At 39.4% G+C, this 26,692-nt stretch overlaps 3 protein-coding genes across 3 annotated transcripts in view; 2 read left to right on the top strand and 1 right to left on the bottom strand.

The window, feature by feature from the left end:
- Positions 1 to 645: 645 nt before the first annotated feature.
- Positions 646 to 6,691, bottom strand: LOC137664013 (glioma pathogenesis-related protein 1-like). Its single transcript, XM_068401735.1, is given in 7 exon segments — positions 646 to 700; positions 1,492 to 1,595; positions 4,095 to 4,340; positions 6,282 to 6,343; positions 6,346 to 6,417; positions 6,420 to 6,522; positions 6,611 to 6,691. Coding segments are annotated over 7 exon segments (723 nt in total).
- Positions 6,663 to 15,297, top strand: CCDC107 (coiled-coil domain containing 107). Its single transcript, XM_068401431.1, has 6 exons — positions 6,663 to 6,858; positions 9,868 to 10,073; positions 11,318 to 11,384; positions 12,625 to 12,715; positions 13,833 to 13,942; positions 14,543 to 15,297. The coding sequence occupies exons 1-6, from the start codon at positions 6,690 to 6,692 to the stop codon at positions 14,815 to 14,817; spliced, it is 918 nt and encodes a 305-aa protein (XP_068257532.1). The 5' UTR covers positions 6,663 to 6,689; the 3' UTR covers positions 14,818 to 15,297.
- Positions 15,147 to 26,692, top strand: part of CAPS2 (calcyphosine 2) — a 33,912-nt gene continuing 22,366 nt past the window's right edge. Inside the window, exons 1-6 of the mRNA XM_068401430.1 lie at positions 15,147 to 15,227; positions 19,319 to 19,425; positions 21,753 to 21,799; positions 23,046 to 23,091; positions 23,229 to 23,348; positions 26,517 to 26,690. Coding sequence (XP_068257531.1) covers positions 19,348 to 19,425; positions 21,753 to 21,799; positions 23,046 to 23,091; positions 23,229 to 23,348; positions 26,517 to 26,690 — 465 coding nt within the window. The 5' untranslated portion in view covers positions 15,147 to 15,227; positions 19,319 to 19,347. The remainder of the gene's footprint in view (positions 15,228 to 19,318; positions 19,426 to 21,752; positions 21,800 to 23,045; positions 23,092 to 23,228; positions 23,349 to 26,516; positions 26,691 to 26,692) is intronic.

The raw sequence follows: 26,692 nt of genomic DNA, 5'->3' as shown, positions 1-26,692 counted from the left end.
CAGAAAAGGTGTATAGAAGGACTACACTGTAAAACTGCTATACTGAATAAAGTAATTTTGGCAAGGTGGTCCTTAAATTGGTGCATCCTCGACTCTGAAAAGAAACTGCTATCTAGCAGGGTAACTGAGCGCTAAGGGTCCAAACCTCAAGAAGAAGTCATGAAGGTCAAGTTGGAAAAGGCTATTCTAGTATCTGGAATGTGGTGATGACTGGTGGCAAAGTGAAGGTTTACCTATTTTTCTAGAAATTTTAGGAAGAGAAAAGGCTGTTAGAAGATGGTCTGTCTGCTCTAACTTCACTTGTTTCTGTGGTGACGTAGAGATCAGTGTTCTTGGTATCAAGCGGTGGACAGAAGAACAATAGCATGTTAGACCTCATCTTAGACAGCTATTCAGCTTAGCTATCAGTTCTCCAGGATGTGCAGAACAGCACAGTAACTCAAGATGGTATGTTGTTACAGATTAGAAAAGACTCACTCAAGTGACTGTGGATGTCAATTAGTCATTATTCTGAATTGGCAACTGGAAATATTTTAGTTCACATTTAAAAAAGAAAACAACAAAGTTCCATACCCTAGTAAGTTTCAAAGTAACAATTCAAGTACAAGTCCAGTTTTGGGGTACAGGGAGAGAGATGGACAGAGCTCAATGAAATTTTCGGTTCGGGCTAATTGAACTTCCCAGTAGTAGCCCAGATTTGCTAGAAGAAAAAGAAAAAACAGTTGTCATAAAAGCTCACAAGCTATGTATTTTTTAAAAATGACAAACATTACAGATGCATATGCTTGATTATGGACTGTGAATTACCATGAGGCAAAATATATTATTTTAAAACTATCTGCCTCTGTGTTTTCAAACTCCTCCTGCTACAGGAACAGCACCAGCTGGGGTCTATGTTTTTTCAGAATATCAATTTAAATGTAAAAGCACATGTTGCAGTTAGCTTTTTCTTGCATTGACCATTTACTGTTTTCTAATGCTTAAAGAACATTTGGTATAATCACAGCTATTTAAAGGGCAAGAAATGATAAGGTAATTTTTCAGTTACACAGAAAGGAAAAGCAACTCATCTAACAATGTGCTATTATTTCTATTATTTCTAAACATTAAAAAAATACAGTGTAAAAAGCTAAAGTGCATTAAAAAAATACACAAAAGTGCAAGAGGTAATTCTGGTAGCAGCTGCCTGCAGCAACTTTCTCATTTCTTCTGTTTCATATGAAAAAGAAATCAACAAAGTGGAGCATGAGATAAGTTTGGGATTTGTTTGCAGAAGATTGGCACAGAATGAGATTTATCAGTAAAGTTAACATTAAAAAACTAAGCAAGTACAGGTTCTAATGCTCGTGGCTCTCTCGATAACTGAATTAGACAATCATTTTCTCTGATTGCATTTACAAGACTACCAATAAATAAAAAACCCAATTTACTTACAGCTAAATGTCATTACAATTGCTTTCATTTTTTTTAACATTTAAGCCAGCAACTTACCTTGGTGAACAGTTGCAAACAAAATTTACTGCATTTCGTATTCCTGCAACTTCCTTACAAAGAGTAAAAGCACAGCCAATTTTGTATGAATAGTCCCAAACAACCTAAAAAAAACTGGTTTTAAATTAAATTAAAAACTACACTCAGTGGTTACCTAGTCTAATATCTAGACAGTTTCCATTATTTTCAGGGATCCCACGTGCTATTTTCATTTTATAGCATCTTATCTGTTTATTCATTTTAAAAAATTGCTTGTAAGTGAGCTTTTTAAGATTAACTTCTAAATATTCACCCCTCAAGATAAAGTGACCTATGCTGCAAGTTTCCAGAATCTTCTACAGAACAATTTCAGTAAGAGTCACTGACTTTATTATCATGGGGTAAATTCCAAGGAACAAAAGGGAAATTAGTGGCAACTACTCAACAGCTCCTTTAATTCAACATTCATAACTCAGGACTGCAAGAAGGGCTTCTCATGTGTGCTACAAGTGGTCTGGCTGATTTTGGTACTGTAAATTTAAGTCTGAAAGCTTTAGCACTGCACATTTTCAGACTAAGCAGTGTTATCTGCCATACTTAAGAGAAGATGGTTTACTATCACTTACAGTTTGAGCATCCTCTGCTTTTTCTTGGGAGATTCTTCCTATACTTTCTGCATATGACTAACCAAACTGTAGTGAATTCAAGTAAAAATGTTTAACTATATACCTAGAACATCTGGGTGATCATACATTCCACTTCTGGAAAACTTAAAGATATAGTGGATTACTCTCAGTATCTCCCCAATACGAAGAGTATAGGCCTCAGACTGACAAACTGATTTGAACATCCCCAAAAGTTCCATCTCTTCAATTATAACTGCAAGCAGTGGTTGTGTTCATCAGACATAACCCTTCTTTGAAAAGGATCTTAATGTTTAATGTGGTGTTAGCTGAATCCTGGACTAAGGACTAAGCATTTCAGGGGCCTTTATGTAACAGCTTCACATATTTTTTTGAGTTTTCCACTGTTTGGAGATTTCTGTGTTGTCGTTCTCTTAGCAGGTCTACACAGCCTACCTATTTATGATTTGTAAATTTTCCCCATTTTTAATTTTGTGTCTGAGCCTTCATGACCATGATGGCTCCTAGATCACGTATGGTCTTTGATTATCGATTTTGATGACATATGTACTTTTACATGTTCATTGGTATTTAACCCATCTACTTTGCTTGTCTTTTTCCAGTGATTAGTTTCCTTTGTAATTCTGCCTGAAATACTGCCTGAAATGCATTAACATTTTGATACGACTTAACTTTGTGTAACAAGAAAGGAGCAAACAATATTAATCAGCAGAAATAAAGCTTAGAAGTGAACATCAGTCCTTGAGAAATGTGCAAAAACCCCCAGAATTCTATGTAGACGGGGTTGAACAGAAAATTAAAAAATGCTGGGAACTACCTTACTATGTAACTTCTTATAATTTATTGTGTCAGAGAAAAAATGAAAAATACTTTCCTAAGATATTGTCTAGTTCTAATCTTCTGAAGATTTACTGACAAATAAACAGCAAAACTTAAATCCTCCAGCCGTGCTTTTGAATTTGTTACAGGCAGAACCAGGGACAGGAAACAAGAATTAACACTTGAGGGAAAATAAGCGAGAAAAGACATAAAAAGAGGTGCAAAAAGGCCCAAACAGAAAATGCTCTGTAAATTATTCTAGTAACTTTAAGCATTTTCATTTCACAATCCAAAATACACTCAAAAAGAACCTTGCAGCTACCATTGTGTCCAGTAACAGTTTCACTGTAAGTATACTGCACCGTATTTTCACCTGTAATTTGCACAAAGAGCAGTCTAAGCATCTTTGAACACTGAGATAAGAAATTAGAGTCACTTTTACTAGATAAGATCTACTTGACATTAAAATCATCATCTGTTTTAGATCAGTGAAATATTATGTGTTTGCTCATAGATGAAACTAATTCTACTGCTAAGCTTATTTTTTAAACATGGGAATGAATAAATCCATTAAAAATATTAAGTGTTCAAAGAAAAGCTTTACTTTCTCAGCAGAATTAAGTTCGTCAGAATTACCACTGAGAAATCAGAAATATATCATAAATTGCCGCTTTTGTTGTTGATGCTCTTTTTTTTCCCTTCCTTTTTTATAAGATTTGTAAAGAATACTATTTACTTTGGCTGGATTTTCTCCTTCTGTCAGCATTTCTACTACAGAGTACCCACAGACATTCTGCAATTATTGTGATTATTTCAAACTGCATCTCCAAACTTACAGAATTCAGAACTGTGTGGCTTCACAGATAGAGACTTTGAAATTACTATTTTATAACGTTCATGTAGTACTGATACAAGGAAACGAGGAGCGAGGCTTTCAGTGAGGACAAGAAGAATGGATTATTATTATAAAAGATTATATAAGACCAAGAAGTGAATCAGTGTAGAAAGAAGTGAACCGTCAGTACAGCCATTGCTTGAGATTACAAAAGACAGTAAGCTGTCAGTCACTACAAACCATTATCTACAACTCTGTTATTTACAGCTCCTACTGATTCATCTGGTAGGCACTATAGAGAACATTTTACCAAAGATAACTCTTACCTGAATGTAATGACTGCAAACCTTAGTATCTTTCTGCTCTGCGAAAGTACAGAATCTGACCTTATCATACCATGACTTACTGGCATAAGCAACATTGAATGCCTGATGACTTCCAACCCAAATATTCTCTCCAATAGATGTGAAATTAGCATGGCACTGATGTTTCTTACTTAAGTATACATTATGTTCATAAATGCATTTATTTGCCCATGCTCTTGCAGTCCTTGCCAAAGCTGCATCCCAAGTCTGCAAAATATGAAAAGTTAAATAGTTGTGCAATATTAAGTTACAATTGAATCTTAATCAGATAAAACTAGTCAGGCAATAAAGTACAGATAGACATCATATACTGGAGTTTCTGAAAGAAATATTTTTGCTTGTTTAGGCAAGTACCTGTGTTTTATTTTTATTGACTTTTCCTGTTGCAGCATAGAAATATGAACTGATTTCATTAGATGAGTTTTTTTCCCCCTTTGCTGTTGAAAATTAACTTTGTAAGAGAGCTTGCTAGCAACTGAAAAGATGTTTGAAATGCACTTTTGTCTTCAGATAAAAAATTACTGACGCGTTAATTAAATGGGGAACTTTTTTTTTGTTGAACAAGTCATAAAAGATTTCTATTAGGTACATAAAGATTAATTCAAAGTAAAAATGCACAGCTACTGTAGATTCAGATGTATAAATATTTTAAGTATTTCTAAGAGAGCCTCCAGAAACAAATCTTACTCTTCCTACAGTAAAGCTTTAAAAACACATGGGAGCACTTTACAAAGACAGCTTCACAAGGTGAACATGCCAATGTTTGGCCAGTAACTCATTCTGCTGCCTCTTACTTCTTTGCAGTCTGTCACTGTTAACACAACTTCTGATTCCTGAACATGAACAATCTTTGTTATTTGTCTTCCAGTCATGATTGTTTTTGGCAATTTTTTTTCTATCATCAAAGTACCTAGTTTTATATCTTATGTAAAAGATCCTGTGTTTTATTACTTTGGTTTCTTGGTGTTTGTACATTTCAATTGACTCTTAGTCTCTATGTGGATCTTAGAATAATTCCACTGGCTGCTGATAGTACTTTCTCTCTAAGGCCTTTAGTTTTTTCTAACCATATTTCTACATGCATACCTTTATTCATAATTTTTCCCCATTTTCCTCTTCCTGAGTACTAAAACTGGGTGCAGTGTCTTTCACAAGCTTCTTCACTTCCAAGGTTATAACCCCAGATCTGCCATTCTGGCTTCCAACCCACTCAAGCAAACGGCATCCTTTGCCATCAGTATCTGAGTACACGCGTGTTCCCAAGCCTTCCTCAGGGTACTCATCCTTTATCTGCTCATTGCTCACAACATTTTCCTCTTGTGGTACAAAGTGGACTAAACATCAAACATCTGCTTTTTCAGCATCTTCTTCAGTTTTGTTTAACCCTTTCCAGCAAAAATTTGAGTGCAGTTTGTTTTGGTTATGACAAACAAAGATTCTTCCTTGCCACCAGAAATCCCCTTCAACCCCAGTTGATATCCTCGCTTTTGATGGAGAGCCTAACTCTTCTGGATCAGTCCTGCTGCTGGACCACTGCTTTTTCCTAAGGAGAAATTCCTTGGTGTGAAATGTGAACATCTTCAGCTGGCCTGTGTTACTGCATCTTCATACTGTATGCCTGCTGTTTCTAGACTCGAGCATCTGAGGGAACTGGGGTTGTTTAGCCCGGAGAAAAGGAGGCTCAGGGGAGACCTTATCACTGTCTACAACTACCTGAAAGGAGGTTGTAGCGAGGAGGGTGTCAGTCTCTTCTCCCAGGTAGCAAGTGATAGGACAAGAGGAAATGGCCTCAAGTTGTGCCAGGGGAGGTTTAGATTGGGTATCAGGAAAAGTTTCTTCACTGAACAGGTTATGAAGCATTGGAACAGGCTGCCCAGGGAAGTGGTGGAGTCACCATCCCTGGAAGTATTTAAAAGACGAGCAGATTTGGTGCTCAGGGACATGGTTTAGTGCTGGACTTGGCAGTGCTACGTTAACGGTTGGATCTGATGATCTTACAGGTCCTTTCCAACCTAAACAATTCCATGATTCTGTGATTCTGTGATATTTGAACACAAACCAGTGATGCCATCCTGGTTGCCTCGCCCAGGGACTACCAAGAGGCCCTGGCCCACTGTCCCATCCCCGCTGGCAGGGCTCTGGAGCCACCCATGCACCCCCCATGTACTGCATGTTGCTGGCGGCCAGCCGGACTTTGGTGCGGAGCTCTTGTGGACGTGCACACAGTCCTCGATGAAGGTCTCATCCATGATGCTCGGTAAGGCGGGCGACTGCCCAGCTGCGGCCTCAGCACCGGCCACAAGGCCAGCACCGCCGCCCACGGCCTCACGGCCCCACCTGCCGGGGCCTCGCCTGAGGGGCCCTGGCCCCCGCTCCCGCCGACCCCAGCCTCTTCCAGACCCTTCTCGGACAGGGAACGGCACGCCCAGCCCTGCGGCGGCGCCGCGCCAGGAGCCCGCCGGGGGGCGCTGTGTTGCCGGGCGGGGAGCGGCAGCCGCCAGGGCGCCTTTCCTTCGCGCCGGGCGGCGCCTCTTTGGCAGGAGGGCGGCGGCGGCCATGGCGTTGTCGGCGCCGCAGCAGGTGGTGGTGTCGGTGGCGCTGGTGATTTGCGTCTTCGTCGTTATGCCCAGGATGTTCGGGGGAGGAGGAGGCGGGCGGGCCGGCCGGTCTCCGCGGGGCGGCAACGCCGGCCCCGGCCGTTACGATCCCCGTCAGCACCGCCGAGGTGGGAACCGTGGCGGTGCCCGGGGCCGCGCCGCGGTTGGCGTCCTGTGCGGGAGCTGCTCGGGGTCGGCCCCTGCCTCGGGCGGGCTTGAGGGGAGCCCCCGGGAACCGAGAGGGCTGTGTTTCAGGTCGCCTTCGCCTGACGGGCGGCGCGGGGGGTTTTACGCGGCCTGTGAACGGGGCGGCCTTGTCACACGGCTCCGAGCTGACGTGTGTGCTCGGAGCTCCTCGCCTTCACCTCCCCCCCCGCTCCCCCAATCTTGATTTTCTGCTTTTCGAGTTCATTACTGTTTTGATTTTTGTCTGTGATGTCTTAAAATAATGACTTTAAAATGCAGGTAACACCCTGTTAGTGGAAGCGTATCTTACTGGTGCAGTCTTAACGAATAGTGCCTGCAGGGGCACATGAGTGACTCTGACAGATGAGTAGCTGTGAGGTGTAAGAGAGAGGACAAAATTCACTGCTCGTGTTAGAATTGCAACAGGAAGCCAAGAGTAACTGTTGGAAAACATTAGCACAGAATAGTGTGAGATTTGTCAGGTACTGTATTGGAAAGACTCCAAGGTACTTGTTTAGAAAAGATGACACTGAATGGGCTAGTGAGCTTACTGCTTGTTAAAGCTTGAGTGGTGTAAATGTATGTTAAGCTATATCAGTGTACGTCAGCTGAGGATTTAGCTCAAAGTCCAAAGGTCCACTTTTGTTTTAGAAAATAACAAAGCGCCTGCTTTCTTGGAGTAGCTCTATGATTTGTTGATGGTGCCTTCTAAGGCATTGTAAACCAAGACACAGATAGTTGCTGTAATCCTCCAAATTATGTGTCTGCACTTTTCCCTGGGAATACCTTTCAAAGGCAGAAAAAGTGAGGCTTGAGCTGCTACTGTGTTCTTTCCAGCCGATGTCAAACTTACTGTGCTTCATAAGCTGTAGCCTGGCCTGTTTTGCTTGATTAATTTATATGGTAGCTGTCATCTCCTGTAGATCAAATTCTTTTAAAACCAAACCTTAAAAAAGCAATGCTTCACATGCCTCTGAGTCTACTAGTGTATTGGCCCAGCACTGTGTAAAATAAATTTCAGGCAGATCTGCTGTTCTCACCTGTCTGGGTTCTTCTTTTCTCCTGTTTGGCCAGTAACTCACTCTGCTGTTTCTTCTGTGGGATAAACTTGGTGCAGGACACTGGACTCCATTAGGATTCCTCTGTGCCAGGAAGGTGTTGTTTCCCTTGACCACATTCTTATTTGTATGACCTGTGGAAATTGTTTCATCTGTGCTATTAGATATTTTAGTAAATCTCCTCATTTACCTTAAAAACAAGTAGAACAGAAAGTAAGGAAAAAAAAAAGTGAGTGCAGACTTCAAACTAGTAATCAATGGAAAACATTCTGAAAGGAGGAAAATGGTATGTGAGGTAAAATGTGATTTCCAGATTAGTTAATGCCATTTTAGTAAGTCTAAACCTGCTTGTGTTGAAAGGAGATGATGTTGAAAGAAATGCCTGAACTTGCATTAAATGATTAAGGTAGCTTGAGTTCTGCATGTATCAGCTAGGGTGTTTAATTTTTTGTGTAACTGACCGGTTCTGATTCAAGTTCCATTGAGCAAACATACAGATAAAAGGTCTGCTCCAAATGTGTATGTTGCAAACCGGTTGATTACATATGGAAGAACTCACAGAATGGCATGACTTGACTGCAGAGCTGATAGTGAACGTCACTTCAGTCAGGGTCATCCCTGGAAGTCTGAGAAACTTTTCCGGCTAACTCATTTTAGACAATTCTAAACCACCATTTGAGATCTCTTATCACCAAGTACCAGATTAGGTTAGCAGAATTAGATTCCTTTTTCTCTTGTATTTGGAAGAAGCTGTAGCCAAACAAGTTGTTTCACTGGGAGTTGTAATTTATGGTAATTTTTTTCCGTACCTGATTGTGACTGTCCCTTGCATACTCGAGTTATATTACTGTAAATTCTTGAAATGCCACTGTTTCAGTATTAATTGACAAGGAGTGATTTGCATAATGGTCTTTTGTTTGGGAGTTTTTATAGAATGTGAATCTTATTTTACTCATACTCAGGTCTGATATATTAAATTATGATGAACTAAAAGTTCAAAGGGATTTGAAAGTCTAAGTCTAGGCAGTCAGTTGAGACACAAGTGTAAAACTTCACACCGCTCCAATCACCTGCTGTCTGTCTCTGCAAGCATCTGCATTCTTTAGCTGATAGCACCGTTTCTCCTGTGCATGTCCCATGAACCCCAGATTTAACTACAAGATAACCTAATTCCTAAGTCGAGCAATGACACTGGCTGTTCTTTCATATGCTCCCTGTTCTGGCAGGCAAATTACATGCAAAAATACTTCAGACTTCCAAGGTTGCATCTCTTTGCTATTGTGTAATCTTTCCCTGCTAAATATTTGATTTGCAGAGGTACAGCACTTCTAAGCCTGTGATAATATCCACGTGACACTGAGTTTACTGTCAAAATAATGAAAGCAGCAACACAGCATGTATATTTCAACAAAACTTTTTTTTGTTTTCCTGGGACTAGACAATTCAGTTTCTGTTTAACTCCTTTCTTTGTTATAGAGGAAAAATACTAATTTGTAACTGTTCTCGGCATTATCAATAGTTTCTCTGAGTATGCTTTAATTTCAAGATTGAAGTTTTTTGTTGTCATATCTACCTTTCTGTGGTTTGCCGTGGGTTTGCCAATGTTGCTGTGAAGGAAGAAACTTAAAACTTGTATCTTAAAGAAACATAGAAACTTAGTCTGAGAGTCTTTGCTACCTACATTTAACTTTGCATTCTATTCATGAAAGAGTGATTTTTAATTTTTTTTTTCGTAACTTTATTTGGATGCAGGGATGACCACACCATCTTAGAAGAGTGGTGAACAAAGATGATCACACAAGAAGAAAACAATTTAATTCTAGTTGTGAAACTAATTGGACTCTTAATTTCCTTTTTAACTTTGTCTTCTTTCTCTCAATTTAATTTTTTAAGGTAGTCCTCAGACAGTTCATCAAGTTCACCTGAATCCAGGAAATTCTGACACTAATACTTATCAGAGTATTCAGCAGATGAGAAATGCAATGGAAAAAGAGATAAAGAATGAGAGAACAAGAGGAAATGGTAGAGAGTTAGCATTCACCCTCATGCCATTGTATGCTCTTGGAGTGGGAGTGTTTGCAGCGTACAAATTTCTTAAGGTAAGCCAAGCCATAAGAAAAGCATTAAATTATTGAAATTAGAAGGAAATGTAGCTGGTTTGGATTTTTTTCCCCCCAACTCTGAGCCTGTGTATATGGTTGTCCAAAAGCCATTTCTTGCTCAGTTTAACTTTGAATGTGAGTTCCAAAGTTAAAATGATTCTTCCTTATGAAGGCTTCTGACTTACCTTTTTCTAGACACTTAAAGAAGTGAGAATCTTACACTCCCCCTTCCCTGACCTCAAATGAGAATCTGAGAACCTAAACAGTGCTGTTACGTGAGGCTGTAACTTAAGCCTCATCAGTATTTCATTTCCTTTTCATTCTTCAGAATGAGATTGAGTATGGGAAGGAGATGGATGACTCCTACAGAGCAGTAGTCTTAGATTAGCAATTAGATAGAATAGCTGTAGTCTAGACCTTTTATTTGGATTTCTCATTTGGTCATGCAGCTGCAACGTAGACTTTTTATCCATGAAATGTGATACCTTTTTTACCATTAGTAAATTAAGAAAGGAGAACACATGATCAGTGTGTTTTGTTTTGTTTTGTTTTGTTTTTTTAAATATCAGTCTTGATATGTATTATTTATAGTAAGAGATATTACAGCACTTGCAGTGCTGAGAGTGCACCAGGAACATTGTTGCTTGCCTTCAGGGAAAAAAACCTGAAACCTGAATAGGACCAGAGACAGCATCTTCATTTCCATAGTCAGTTTCACATCATCTCCTATGTGAGGAAAAATACAACAGCTTAGCAAGGTGAACATAGAGGCTGACCAGTTTGGTTTTAAAAATAAATTTAATTAGGTTGTAAATAAGATTTAAACATCGTAAAAACAAGATCCTGGGTGTTACAATTCTTTACACTCACACTTGTGGGATTGAAATGTAAATATTTTTATAACGGCATCTTTATTATTTTAAGAAAGAATTACCTCCTAGTTAATGGTAGGAGACTGGGTCCAGTAACCTATAAGGTTCCTTCTGTTAATTTTTGAAAACTGGATCTGAAATAGCAACTGCTTTCTTTTACAACTTTTGTCAGTCATGTTGTCGTTGCTTAAAATCAGAAGTGTTAGTTTAAGATAGGAAGAAGGCATGGCAGAAAAAAAGTTATATTAGTGAAGCACATTTTTGTCATTGCTATTTAATTTCAGTAAATTTCAGTAAATTTCTAAATGCATTTTTATTTTTGATATACAAATAGTGATGAAATCTTTAACACAATTGTATTTATTAAAGATGAAGTCACATGAAGAAAGTCTCTCCGAAAAGGAAAAAAGTACAGAAGACAAGGCAAAGGAAACAGGTAAGATACCCATTCAGAATGCATATGTTCACCAAAAATGTGTATTTCCTGCTGGAACAAGCTACATATTTTCATTGGTGCAGTTTAGCTAAATAAGAACAACCTTTTAAGTCACTTATGTGCAGTTAGGAACCTACAAAAAGCCACTTTGTTATTCTGTATATTTGAAACACTTCTTAGGGGTTTTTTGAAAACTCCAGATGGTAATATTCTTTAAAACAGCTATAGTAATATAGTATGGTTCTCTGCCTTTTAATGTCTGATGATTTTCTCACTTAAGACCTGTTCAGTTTTCTTCAATAGGGTGTTTAAATAGGATATAATGCTCTTTAGAATTAATAGGGTATTTAAAAAGAGTGTAATGATCTGCTTTAGAATTGAATTGTATTCATAGTGGAACAGTATGGATAAACAATTATAGAGACTGTTGAATTTCTGGGCCAAATTAGAGACCTGTTGGAAACATTAACTGTTTGTAGAAGAGACTGAAATGGTACCATCTTTTTCTTCATGATACAGAGTACTCTTGACTGATTCAGTCTGTTCTCCAAGTGCCAAGTGGGCTTTCCTTTGGAGAAAAAGTTAGGGCACATCAAAGTTGAGCTGTTTCCATACTGGTTTTGCCCCTTATATAGACACAGTTTTAATTAATTAAACAACTAGCAGCCTCTTTTGGTGTCTCTGTACACCATATCTATAATCAGGTTCAGCAATGATTTGCTACACTGCCTGCTCACCATCCTACACTGCTTACTCACCATCCTTGTGTGTGCATTCTTCTTGCTTCAAAGTTTACTAGTATTTTAAGAGGCGTTATTCCTCTCAAATCTAGTGCATATTTGCAAGGTGTGAGTAGGCAAATCCATGACACAGTATATTAAGTACAAATATACTACTTAGACCTCAGGAGGTCTTGGATAGTTTTTGAGGCTGGGAAGGTGAGAGCCACATTCTCACTCTGTTCCTACCAAGGTGTCCTCTGTTTGAGCACTACTGTAGACAGGTTATTGGATGAGAAGGACTTCTGGTCACACATAGTAAGGCTTCTGTTCTTACCCCCACCACTCCCTTTTTGCATTCTGGAATTTTATAAAGAAAACAACTTCCTGTTTTTTAATCTGCCCAACCAAAAATATAAATGAATATCCTTTTGGTATTGTAAATACATTTCTTACAATGTTCTCTCTCTCCTGCCCCTGCCCCATGCCTCCCTCTTGCTTTTGCTTTTGTTTTTTGTTAGAGCATCAGCTTTTAGAACTGGAGCAGCATCTAGCACAGACAGAGAAAATGTTAAATTCTTTATTGACACAGTTGGATCCACTGTCAAACTGGTGAGTGTTTCTCTAAACATCTCAGTTAGTATTTTCTGTAAATTGAAGTTCTCCAAAATGTCAATAAAGAGTTCTTAAAATGTTCCTTATATATAGGTAGGGAACAGTGTTTAGGAACCTTCTTTAATTACTTATTGTTTCTGTAGCCTTTCGCAGGTAATACCTCTTCTGCAATTTGCGATCTTTTCCACAGACGCCTCCTCCCGTCTCTTGTTCACCAAACATAAAAGCAAAAGCTCAGACTTACAGTCATGTTACTGTGGCTTAACAAGTTAAACTTTAATATTGACCGAGGAGACTAATACTGAAAAAATACTTAAGCTCAGTAGCATTTGAAAGCCCTTGTGGGAATTAGATTTCTGGTAGCAGAAAGAGTTTCTTCCTTTTGATAGAAGACAAAACTAGTTACCAAGGTATAGCTACTTATTTTTGTGTTTTGAAGTGAACCTGTTAAGTGATTGTGTGTGTTTCAGGGAAACACAACTTCTCTGTTGCAGTGTAATAAGGGAGTAAATAATATAACCTCCTTGTAGTTTGAGAGATGTTCTTTTCTTAAGAAGCTAGGGCCTTACCCACCTACTGGAAATAAAAATATCCATCCAGTCCATTTTGTGTAGGTTGACATCCTTCATGAAGCCTAGTTTAAAACATGCAGAATTTCTTGCTTTTTCCTTTAGTGTACCTCTGAACTTAATAGGTGCTGAAACTATTAAGCAGCAAATTCACTGACCAATTTGCCTAACAAATTTCTAGTAGTGATGGGGAGGAGAGTAAATCTGAAATAAATGATAAAAGCCTCTAAACTGTGATGTTCTGTATTAGGCTTTATTGTACTAAAAATAAAATTACTTTGGATAATTGTTTCTTTCAGTAGTCATTACTCGACCTTGGCCATTGGGGCTGCGGTATTAGAATTCAGCGACTAGATTATTCAGTAGATGTATGTGATGGGCTCCCTACTTCTCAAGAGACAGTTCTCAAAGAAAAGCTTGACCTAAACGTATTGCTAACTTAACTATGGTATTTATCCATGGAGGGAAGTACTGCAATCTTGTGCAGTATTACCAAGCACTTCCAAGGTAACCTTTCAGCTGTTGACATCTATCTTTTTTTCTAGTGTTAATGCTTTAGCTTCTGAGCAGAAAGATGAAATAATGACACAGCTCCAATCAATTAGACGACTGATGAAAGAAAGTGGATTGGATAAATCAGAAAACAAGATGAAAGGTACTTTGATTTCCAGCAGGATAGATAATGAAGTAGTTTATATTTTAAAAGAATAAACAGACCTTACTATAATAGTATTCAGCTCCTGCATCTTAGGTAATATGTGTGGAATTAATTTTATTCTGGAGGAGTACCATTCTTCCTGTTTGAGGTGTATCTAATTTCAAATTTTTGGTATGTCATGATTTAAGAATAGGTGCTAAAATACACTGAACTAGGATAGACCACACAGTCACATTCTGCTTTGTTAAAATGGACTTCTTGAATGTGAGTTCCTGAGCAGTCTATTAGTTTTGGACTAACTTTAGTCTGAGGATTCCCAGATGGGGACCTCCGAGGCTGTGGGTAATGCTGGCACAATACATTAAACAGCAAATTGTATGTTAGTTTCCACTGGAGACTTCCAAGAGGTACATAGTAGTCCAAGAGAAATCTTAAATGTTAAGAATGGTTCACGAGAAATTTGGGGAACTTTTTCATTAGTTGAGTCTTAATAAAAGAGAGAAATAAAAAAATAAATACTTCTAAACTGAACCTGAAATTTGGAGCCTTTCTAGTAATTTAAACTTGTATTTTGATTTTTTTTTTCTGAATTATAAGATGTCAGCCACATTTGTAATGAGAAACTTGAAGATCTCATTCAGTCATTTGCTGAACATTCTCAAGAGAAAGAAATGGATGACAGAGAAGATGATAGTAATGAAGATTTGCTTGAGGATGTTGATGATGATTACAAAATAGACGAGCATGAATTATGTGATGAATGTGAAGTACATCAGTTTGAGCCAGATATGGTAGAAGACCAAGAAATGATAAACAAAGATGCCATTGAATCAGAAGAGATGGGGTTGAGGAGACGTAATAGATATGAATGAAATCTGCATATGTAAAACTTTCAAAAGCTTATGAATTTTTTTATAATGTTGTATGCACTTTAAACTGTTTTGAATGAAGTTATGTGCACTGCTATATGCTTTAAAAAGAGGGGTGAAATACTGCCTGTGCTCATATCTGTGATGGTTCTGTAACTGAGTTGAGTGGCAGCAGAATTTCACTCAGGATGTTTACGTATTTTTTTTCTATTTATTTTTTTCCTATGAAAATATTTCTCTATAAAAGTATTTCTGTACTCTGTATATAATGCACTGTAATTATATCACAGAATCACAGAATCACACAGAATCACAGAATGTTAGGGATTGGAAGGGACCTCGAAAGATCATCTAGTCCAATCCCCCTGCCGGAGCAGGATTGCCTGGACCATATCACACAGGAACGCGTCCAGGTGGGTTTTGAATGTCTCCAGAGAAGGAGACTCCACAACCTCTCTGGGCAGCCTGTTCCAGTGTTCGGTCACCCTCACCGTAAAGAAGTTTTTCCTCATATTTATGTGGAACCTCCTGTGTTCCAGCTTGCACCCATTGCCCCTTGTCCTGTCAAGGGATGTCACTGAGAAGAGCCTGGCTCCATCCTCATGACACTTGCCCTTTACATATTTATAAACATTAATGAGGTCACCCCTCAGTCTCCTCTTCTCTAAGCTAAAGAGACCCAGCTCCCTCAGCCTCTCCTCATAAGGGAGATGTTCCACTCCCTTAATCATCTTCGTGGCTCTGCGCTGGACTCTCTCTAGCAGTTCCCTGTCCTTCTTGAACTGAGGGGCCCAGAACTGGACACAATACTCCAGATGGGGCCTCACCAGGGCAGAGTAGAGGGGGAGGAGAACCTCTCTTGACCTGCTAACCACACCCCTTCTAATACACCCCAGGATGCCACTGGCCACCTTGGCCACAAGGGCACACTGCTGGCTCATCCTGCTGTCCACTAGGACCCCCAGGTCCCTTTCCCCTACGCTGCTCTCCAACAGGTCTGCCCCCAACTTGTACTGGTACATGGGGTTGTTCTTGCCCAGATGCAGGACTCTACACTTGCCCTTGCCCAACTCTCCAGCCTGTCTAGGTCCCTCTGAATGGCTTCTGAATATCTGAATGGCTCTGAATATCTGATGCTTCACTAAAATATTAGAATATCTTGTAATTAAGACTATAAAGAATAGATGTTTCATAAATGTTTTGTAACTAGTAAGCATGATGCCACTTGAGCTGTGACTTTCTTGAGTTCATTAAAGAGCATGTGCTGATGAATTTAGCTCTTTGTGGAAAACTTTAGGGGAAAAATGGAAAGCCGTATGGGTTAAGTCGTAGAGGTGCGTTCATAGTCAAATTTCTTTATCTGGAGAGAGAAATTTAGCCACAGACACTATTTGAAAATAATTATGTCTGAGTTTGCTGCCTCCTCAGGAATGATGTATAGTTTTGTATGTCAATTTAAACCTTAATGCTTTACACTGGATCACTTAATTTCTTCCCAACCTCTCACTGGTTAAACTCAGCAGCTGCCTAATAGTTGATTGATACCCATTAGAACTATATTCCTGTTTCGTATGTATTTCAACACAGTAGAATCTGGCTGTTTGATTCATTGTATTACACTTTTTCTTACATCAGTATTAACAGATGTGTTGCTATATATCATTCAAGAACTTTGGGGCTTGGGGGTTTCTTTTTTCAATATATTATGCCAACTTGACAGTAGCTTTTTTAGGTCAGTGTTAAGAAAAGCATTTTTTTTCCTTTGCCAATTACCATTTTTATCCATACCTTTAGTTTCTACTAATTTTTTGTTCAGTTAACGCACATGCATATAGAACTGCCCCCCTTTAATGACAGGAATTACATTAGAGGTAGGTTTGACAGTACAATGCTGTTAAATTTTCTAATTGTGTAGTTTTTAAGTGGGCCAGTTATAATGCCTTGACTCTTTTGCCATCTTCATTCTTACAGAAAAATAACATGTGGATTTGTTTTTATAGAGGAAATGTACTGTAGTTAAAGGGACCAAAACTATTTCCGTGTCACTTACTGAAACAGAATGAATTGTTCATTCTTGTGTAGAAATATGGTACATCTTTGGTTCTAAAAACGCGTCACACAGGCTTGGAAGTAGCATCATCCAGAAATACATCCTTAACGTCAGTGTATTAGTAGTTTGGCAATAAGTGAGATTTTGCCTAACTTTGGAAAACTGATTGACCAAAAAGCCAGGGTTTCTCAAGAGGTGGCAGATCTTTCCCCACGGCAGAATGGATGAATTAGAACTGGTACTTGGACACAATTCGATTTTTAAAAATAACTGATGTAGGTCTGGTCATTCAGGGCAACTGGAACTGTTTAAAAAAATCGTGATTGCACAGAGGCTAGCTCTGAGATGACTAATAAGGCTAATTAAAGTGAACTGAAACTCATTTCAAAGCCTTTGATCAGAGAGACGAAGGAATGGGAACCAAGCGTGCTGCGCTGCCATGGCATGTGCTGTTTGTGGCTCCAGCCGTCGCTCTGCTGTGAGAGCAGGTGTGGGTGCAAGTCAGTGTTGCTGCCTTCCAGGCGCTGCCGCTGTTGTTGGTGACCTTCCTACCCGCAGGATCTCACTGCCTGGGGCAGCGCTTGAATCATCAGCGCTGTGGCTCTCACGTTCACTAGCCTTTGGATGCTGCTGTTAACTTGCAGCCTTTAAGGCTGTCCGTAAGGGTTTGAGCTACTTTGGGGTAATTGCTGACCCAGGGCTACAAACATTCACTGTGACCCCTTTTGCTGCTGTTCTGAAGTCTCTGATTTCAGCTGCGTGGGTTAGTTGAGGACACAAACCTGTGCAACGTGTAACCGCCCGACACAGGCCATTGCTGTGCCCAGCTTTCCTGTCGGCTGTGCCAGGGCCGGTGGCAGCCGCCCTGTCCCGGCCAGCCTCAGGAGCAGCCCTGTCCCCTCTGGTGACAGACAGGCTTGCGGGTGAGCGCTGGGAGGGATGTTCAGGCACGCAGCCGTACCCCGGGCAGGGTGTTTCCTCAGGAGGAACACGGAATTCGTCTTCCCCGCTCGGTTGAGGTGGTATCTTGCGAAACTTCCGTGCGAAGCCTGGCTCAGACCGGCCCCTCCGTGCTCCTGTATCAGGCAAGGCCCCGAGGCGGGGGCGGTGCCGCGGGGCGCGGGCGGCCGTCGGCGGGCAGGTAGGGCGCGGTAGGGAGCCGCTGCTGCCCCTCAGGCGGCGGCCGGGCGGGGCTGCTGCTGCGGCCGCGACCGAGACCGCGGGGCCCGCCGGGGAGGGCTGCGGCGGGCCGGCGGCGGGCCGCGGTTACCATGGAGACGCGCGGGGGCGGGCCCTTTCCGTCAGCCGTGCACGGCCTGTCCGTGAGACCCCTCCGGCGCCCTGCCCTGCCCTGCCCTGCCGGGGCCCCGGGCCTCTCCTGGGCCCGGCCCTGCCCTGCCCTGCCCTGCCCTGCCCTGCCCTGCCCTGCCCTGCCGGGGCCTCGGGCCTCTCCTGGGCCCGGCCCTGCCCTGCCCTGCCCTGCCGGGGCCTCGGGCCTCTCCTGGGCCCTGCCCCAGTGCACTCCCGGGAAAATATGTGGTTTCCGTGGAGCTCTCTGAGCCCGTAATGTTTATTTCTCCCCTTATAGCGGTGTTCTTTGTGATAAAGGTATATTTTGGCACGTTGACAGTTAACCACAACAATGCTCTCTTCCCCCTATACCTTCGACTGGGAGGCTACTACGTTTCAGTAAGAGGCTTGAGGTCCTGTGAAGATAGCCACTCTTCATTTTAAGTGACAAAGGTGAAAGGGGGTATGGCTGGAAGGCTGGCTGGCACGCGAGCAGCTGTGTGGGCATCTCTGAGTAGGCCCCGCAGCTGTCCTGCTTGGTAAAGGAAAGGATACTTGGGAATTTAAACTTGCTTAGTAGGTAGGAATGGGATCAGCTTTTGTGGATGGTGAATTGAAAATGGAACGTCTGATTTCTGGGAAATAAATGAGAGGCTTTTGGTTAAAAGCTGTCTGGGTGCAAGGAGAAACTGGCAGAGCAGGAGATAGTGTACTGATAAAACATGGCTCTGGAGCTCTTGGAGGCTGGCTGTGCACCAGGAGGGCCTTTACATCTTCCTGAAAATACCGGGTCCCAGGGCACGGTGCAGCCGAGAGCCAGGCAGCAGCTGTAAATGAAGAGTAAAAAAGGTTTGATGTTGTCAAGGGATAGCAAATAAGTAATGCTGTTATGGGAAGGTATCAAGAGAAGTGTCAGGGAAAAAGGGAGTTAAACTTGAGGCAGAGACGTAAATTTGAACAGGAATCTGGTTAAGCATTAGTAAGGAAAGACTGGAATTAAGAGCTGATGAAAAAGGGAACCCAGCAACATTTAATAGATTGTGGAAGACAACATCTAGATTATTGGTGATAGACACATTCTTTCTAATGCAATAAAATGTTTATTTGCAGAAGTACTTATATAAAAAGTACATGATTTTCTTAATAGCTTTTTCTGTTTTTCAGTTTATTCTGAAGGCTGTCATTGAATTTGCATGGATTTGGAAGTTAAAGGAGTTGCTGCATCCCCTCGAAGGCAGGCTCAGCTGTCATTGATGGGAAAGAAATGCCAGGTATGTTAATGGAAAGCGTGTGGTTGTTTTCCTTTCTTACTTTGACGTTTTTACAAATATTTTAATCATACTTCAGCATGTTTTTAGTTTGAGGTTATAATACATTCTGTAGAGATGGAAGCTTTTAAAGAAATTGTTTTTGTCAGAAAGTGATAGTTTCATATGACAGCTTCTCAAACGAAGGAGAGAATTTCCAATAAAAACAGCCATCCTAAAATAACCGATATTCGGGGTACTTAGCTGGGATGTGGAGAACTTGGGAATAAACTAGAGCTTTGCAATTAAGTGCAGCAGAGGCTTGAACCTGTGTTGTGTGCTGTCTCAGGCTGTTGGTGAAACTGGTAACAGGTGTGTCTATGTTTTTGTTTTGCAAGTCAGCAATAAAGTAAAGCAACCCCCAAAACATAATTTCAAGGGGCATGCTTTCAGATGGATGTGTAAAATGAACCTCAGTGCTCTGCATTCAGTGTGAAGGGGAATTTTGTTTTCCAGGTATTCCTAAAGTCTACGTTTTGAGGTAAGTTAGGTGTGCAACCCTCACAAGATCCCTGTAGCAGAAACTTTCAGACTGACTTTTGAAAGCCTGATTAGTACAAATACAATCTTGGATTCTGAGGGCCATTGTTTTTATTACAGCTAAAGTAAATATAAATATTTTTAATAACAGTTGATTTTTTTTTTATAGATACTGTGTACTTTTTGCCCATGAAGTAAAGTTAATTGGTAATTATCCCTTAGCCCCTAAGCACCCATTTAACTTCCTTGTTTGTCGAATGACCTTTTGTAAATGATATCACATCGATTTTATAATGTTACCTTTTAACCAGTCTTTTGAGAATGAAATAACTGTATACAACAAGAACATTTGGGGCATTTAGTGTAGGTTGTAAAAGAAAAGAAATGTCCATTTTTTCTCTAATTTCTTATCCCTTTTTTTCATCTCTTTCTCGTGCTCCTCACTTTCCAAGTTTAGGCTTCCTAGTCCATTTGATTCTTGGTGGCTTGCAAAAACAAATCATAGATTAAAATTAATTTGAAACTGTGTACTTCACCCTGTAAATGTGGACAGTCTTCAGGATTATTTTTGCTTGCTTTCTTCCTGATTTGATGACTTCTGGAAAAAGAATTACATTAAGACTTTAACATCTAGAATGTGGTATGTTCTTTACTTATCACAGTTGAAATGGTACACAAAAATTATATACTTGTGATTATGCGTTGCATTTAGTCTTAAGACTAAATTGTGTTAGATCTCTTAACGGTTTTTACATATTTGACCACAAGGTGGTGGTGTTTATTATGTGCGACCTTACTGGAGAGAAGCTTTATATTTTTTTTAAACCTGAATACTCTTTTTTGAAGGCACTAGAGGGTAGTGTTGCTGAACTGTGAACTTCATTTTCAGGAGCAGGCTACAAGGGTGCGTGGCAAGAAAGGAGTTACAGTTTTGTGACCGCTCTCAAATCGTGAAAGGTTTTAGGGCACCGCTGAAAATAGGATGTCTGCTCAGTTCAGACTGCGATGCTGAGATCTCTGAGCTGAAGAGTGTGAAAACAAAGATGCTGACCCTGGTTCAGAACATCCCTGAACCACATTTTTTTCCAGCTTGGGAGGCCAGCTGGGGGAATTGTTACTGTGTGCTTGCCCCAGTCAAACAGTCTTCCCTAAGATTTGCTGGGGGCTGTTTTCAGAAAGCCATAGTGGGGTAGATGGAGCTTTGGCTCGAGTCTTCTTGCCATGTTCTTGCTCAATTGAGTTTGGAGATCCATGTGATATGCAGCCATGTGAAATAAACAGTGTGAGTACAGAAGCTGCCTAGTCATCATCATGTGCTTATACTAAAGCTGAGATGATACAGTTGCACCAAATATCAGGGCTTCTTTGGGGTCTGAGCTAGCTCCTTGTGAGCCAGCTGGCTGTCGGTATTGTGGTTTTGGTTTACGGGTTGGCTGAGAGGTTGGTTCCCAACCAACAAGGACGATGTGACCTAAAACCTTGTGAGCAGTGATTGTACAAAGCCTCAGGAACATGGATTATTTTTAATGCATTATTAATAGCTGATGTGGATACTGTCTGTATTCTGGATTCTTAATGGCTGGAAATCTTCTGTCACGATGAATATCCAGTCTTTTAGTCTCATGGTCTGTAAGAATCAACTTTCAATGAAAAGTTTTTGTTTTGTCCTTTTGTTAGTAGCATCTCAGTCAAATATGTCAGACAGATACTTTGAGGCATTGATTTTAAATATTCCCGGAGAAGTTGAAAGAGAGAACTATGTATTTTAATCCTGATCCCTGTAGGTATGTAATAATGTGTTGTTCTTTTAGGGCTGGAGACCAGATACACGGGCTACTCATGGTCCTCGCCCACCAGAGTAAGTCTGCTTCTATTTCTGATCAGTTTGTTTAATCGTGCATTGTTAACACAATGCATTTGTGTTTGTAGTGATATACAATTGAGTGTTCCATGAAATTTATCATCATAGGTTTGTTTTCTATGATTTATATTTAGAGTAGAATATTTGATGCATTATTTAGATTGGAATTAAGTTGATTTACATTTGGTTGAGCTTAACAGTAGAGTTGTACTCGGAGCTTTCATAGAGAAAAGGATGTTTTAACTATTGTCCGCCTTTGCAAGTATTACAGTAAAAATTACAGAGAAACTGTTGTGAAGGGTTTTTACAAGCAATGGGAAATTTTGTACAGTGCTTATAAAATGTAAAGCCTTCTAGTGACTTTGGCAGATAAGCAACATCTGCTATTCCAAGGACCATGTTTGATAATTTAGGTTTTTTTGTTTACTGGAATGCCTTACAGCCAATGTATCTTTCTATATTATTTTACAAGCATGTGTGACCATGATCTTGGATTGTTCCTATTGAAGTCAAAGAACTTCAATTTCTGTGTACTGTCAGTCATTCTCTACTTAAAAAGCCTGAAGATTAAGGAGGTCTCTTATTCCAAGAAGTAATCTTGTTGTAATAAGGTTGTTTGGAAAAATTGGTGGTAAGATATAAAAAACGTATTCATGGTGCTCCAGAGTATTCTTGGAGTAAAGGCAGAAGGCACAGAGATGCTTTGATGAATTGGAGATGTTTTCATTTCTTTAAGCAGAATAAAATACTGAAGTATAGTTGGCTTCCACTGTGTTAATCTCTTAGAGAAAGTTTGGAAGATTTGCATCCCAAGGTGCTGTTGCTTCCCTGTTTGCCTCTCTGTTGACTGATTATAGAGGGATGTTGACATAGGCCTGCTGTAGAAGACAGGAATAAGGAATTCCTAATTTATGATCTTGTTGCAGCAGCTCCTGTTGGGGAGTCAAGAGAAGCCAAGATGGCCACGCTGGGAGTGAAGAAGGGCCTTGCAGGGGCCCTTTTTGGCTGCCAGGGTACTTTGCAACTGGGTAAGAGGAAAAGCTCAGTGGCCAGTTCCTGAGCTGAAGCAAGAGAGGCTAATAGGGATTTGCTGAGTAGGCCATCTCCAGTTGTAGTGAAACTGTTCATAGCAGGGAAATTTTTGCAAAGGAGCTAATAATAATAACTAATAGGCAGTTTGCTTTTACTGTAATTGAAAAATAAGAGAACGGATTGCTATTAAAATCGTTTTAACTTCCCGCAGGGTGCCATGCCTAGATCTAGGGAGGCTGAGAGATTCTGATGAAGAGGTAATTATAAATTAATTGTGTCTTGAATAGTTTTTAGAATTCATGTATTGCAGGAGTTTATAAAAATATCACTCTGAATATAAAACAATTATGATTGTTTGTCCTGTGTGTTTTATTTTTTTTTTCTGTAATTTTAGGATGGGGACTCTTACATACCATACAGTAGAAGTTATCCTTATACATGCCCTCTGGATTCATCTTCAGATTGGAGAACGTCATTACAAACGCCATATGCGCAGCATCATCAGGCTCAACAGGTCAGTCTGTAGCTACAAGTATCTTTAAAATATGCCCATTTAGCAGCAATTTAGAAAAACATACTTAGCTTTATTATACAAGTTATAACTTTGGTTAAACAAGTTATAAGTTTGGTTAAACTCGTATCTCCAAGTGCTATTGGTCCAAAATATTTTTGGCAAAGTACTTTTTAACAAGAAGCTTCTGGAATATTTCAAAAATCCAATTTTCTTAAATACTTTAGCTCTTCTTTGTTGGTTGATACACTCGTCCTTTTCATTGTACTCATTTTTGAAAAGATGCATTAATAGCTTTATTAAGCAACTGAAAAATATATTACTTTTGAGGTAGCATGTAACTTTGGTTTATCTTTCTAAACAAAGTGGAACTTACAGAAATAATAAAGATAAGATTGATAGTAGTCAGTAAGTGTATGATGGAAGACAAAACCCAAGTTTACAAACAATAAGTTTTATTTCTATGAAAGAACAGTTACTTTTGGTGAGAAGGAAACTTTTGGAGTTATGTACAGCCGCTTTGTAGGGTTTTTCTTAAGTCTCTTGTCTTTAAAACAGAACTGTGACGTTAACTTTGGAATTATGTTCAATTTGTCAGAGCACTTTTATTGTTAACATTTCCTGATCGCATATCAGCATTTTTTTCCCTGTATGACTAAGAAACTTAATTGCCACTAATCTTAGGTTCTTTATAAGGAAAATCAGTAGTCCAGATGCTAACATTCTGGTTTACAGTACAGTACGGCACTGTTCAGGATCAATATCCACTATAACAATTTTAAGAATTAATTTAATTACTCAGTTATTACATTTCCCTGAATGTAGGAAAAGTTTTCCTTCAACTCTTATATCTGAATTCAATTTGAAAAAATGAATGTGACAATTTTTTATTTGATCATTGATACATATGTAATTTCTTCTTTGCTTTAGTTTAAACAGGTGTCTAGAAAATCTTGTCAGAAGAAAATAGAGGTAAAGTAGCTGAAAAAATATACACTGACAAAATAGCATTAGTGATTCAGTAGTGGAGTACTATAGTATATGGTCTGAAAATGTAGTATGTTTTAACTTCTTTTGTGTGACAGGAACTAGCTTATGGGAGAGACTATTTTTAATCTGCTGTCATTCCATCAGTATTTTGAGTGTTTCAAATGTGATAATTAAAGGGAAAATGCTGAAGTACTGCAAACAGTAGCCTTCTGTTTGTAGTCCCTGTATATTTGAGAGATTAGATATCTAGAGCTTTAAACTAATTCAGGAACAGTGCTACCTACATGAGTATTTTCTGTCATAATTGTGCACCATGCATAATCATAGTAAAAATCTTACTAGTAGTATTATGTTTTTATTTAGTTAGAGTGCAGGAAATATCCTAACTTATCAATGTTATCCCTTTTTGGAAAAAATGGAAAATACACTGTTTAAAAATCCATTGTTTCAGAAATATTTAACTTACGTAAACCTAAGAAATACTTTAATGAGTGTGTTTAAAACAGAAGTGTAGCTAGAGGAAAAAACAATTATTAATTAATTTATATATAACCTGTGCCCCTTGAAACAAATAATATAGCAACTAGTACGGCAGGACTCCAAATTGGCTGAAGCTCAAGGTGAATCTGCCAAGATCATAATTTTATATGTTTCTTTATATAACCAAATGGTTTCTCAAGTTGAAAAAAAATTTTGCATTTAAATAAAAACTGAAATGATTAAGTGTTTTTTTTAAATAAGGGACTAAAAATGTACGACTTCTCAAAATATCTGTGTGCCCCACATAGGTATTTATGCACATCTTAAGATGCAACTGTAAACATGGATAGGTTATTTTCCTCTGTACTGCATTGTAAGTGTGCAGTGCAAACATACTTGAGTTACTATACTCTTTTTAGTTCTGGATGCCTATAATTTCACTGCTTGCTTTACTGGTTTGTTTTTTTTTTTAAGTATGAGGTTCATACATATAATTCTGCGGGAAGGCTAACAGAAGGTTGCTATGGCTTTGTCAGTTTCTCAGGGTCTTTCTCCCTTCTCTGCTTTCCTTTATCTCCTGTTGCTTCTTTTCTGCCTTCATTACGTCTTAAATACTGAAGTGCTGCATGTGTAGGAATGTATCTTCTGTTCACTTACCCTCTTTTGCTCTCCCTCTCTCTCTCTCTTTTTGCCTGACTTTTTTTTTTTTTTAAATTATTTCCCTTTTTTTGTGGAGAAGATTTTCAAGCAGTTCTAAAATATTTTAATGTATTCCTCTGAGTGGCCTTTATTTCTGCATTGGTTGCTTCTGGGGCCCTGACTGAACATTCCTTTAGCAAGATATATTCCGGCTCCTTCAATAACAGACTATGTAAGTAAATCTTCCCAAAATAGGTCACTTTTGGAATAATAATTTAAATATAGTCTTATCATTCAGGAATTAACCAGTGAAAGGATGTGGATCCTCTTTTGAAAGAGAAAACTGCGCTTTCAAGAACATAAATCTTTCGGGTTTTTGAGAAATTATTTTCTAGAACAGGACTGTTACACTGCTATTGCAAGAGGAGATGTGTCAAGTAGAGATGCTAGATAAGGCCGTCTTATTTTTCTTAGCGTTGCAGGAATATCACTTAAACATTGAACATAGTTATTCAGGGAGAGAAAGAATGGAACCTTGGCCTTCTGTCATTGCTGCTGTTTCTACTGATACAGCCTCTGTTGTGTAGAACACTGAAATGGATGTAAAGTTAGGAAGGTACTTAGCTGGCTTCAAAGTCTTTTCAGCTGATGTTCTAGGGAAGGAAGTCCCAGTACTAATACTTATCTGTCATCCAAGAATATTAGAACTTCTGACTGAAAAAATCCATCAGCCCATTTTCAGCCATCCAAAATCAAATATCAGAATTCCTGTTTTAGTGATCTGTAACATTACCTTATAGGACAGAACCAGTGAATCTTGGCTTCTCTCTTTAAAAGTGGTATAAAACCATTTGTCTCTGTAATTTTTAGATTAAAAAATGACAGAATATGAAGAACTCAATGAAAATTAAGCCTGAATATGCAGTCATGTTTGCATTTTTTCTTACTGTGAAGCATAGTGTCAAGAAGTTCCAGAAGTTTTACTGGATGGGAATTATAATAATTCTGTTCTCATTCAATAGATCAAGCAGAGGCTTTTATATTGATTATTCTTTGCTTTAGCGTTCTGATTTGGAGCAGAAGACAATACCAGAAAATCTGCCATCCCCAACAGGCAAATATAAACTGAAGTATCGTCAGTATGAAGCAGATATGAAGCAAGAATATAAGCAGTATTCTCAGAGAATTGCAGAAAAGAAAAAAGACCACCTGCAGTTTGCAGAAGCTTCAATAAAGGT

This window comes from Nyctibius grandis, chromosome 5, assembly GCF_013368605.1.
Source record: "Nyctibius grandis isolate bNycGra1 chromosome 5, bNycGra1.pri, whole genome shotgun sequence".
NCBI lineage: Eukaryota > Metazoa > Chordata > Aves > Nyctibiiformes > Nyctibiidae > Nyctibius > Nyctibius grandis.
The sequence above is the reverse complement of the archived record's forward strand: the minus strand, read 5'-3'. Positions and strand labels throughout refer to the sequence as shown.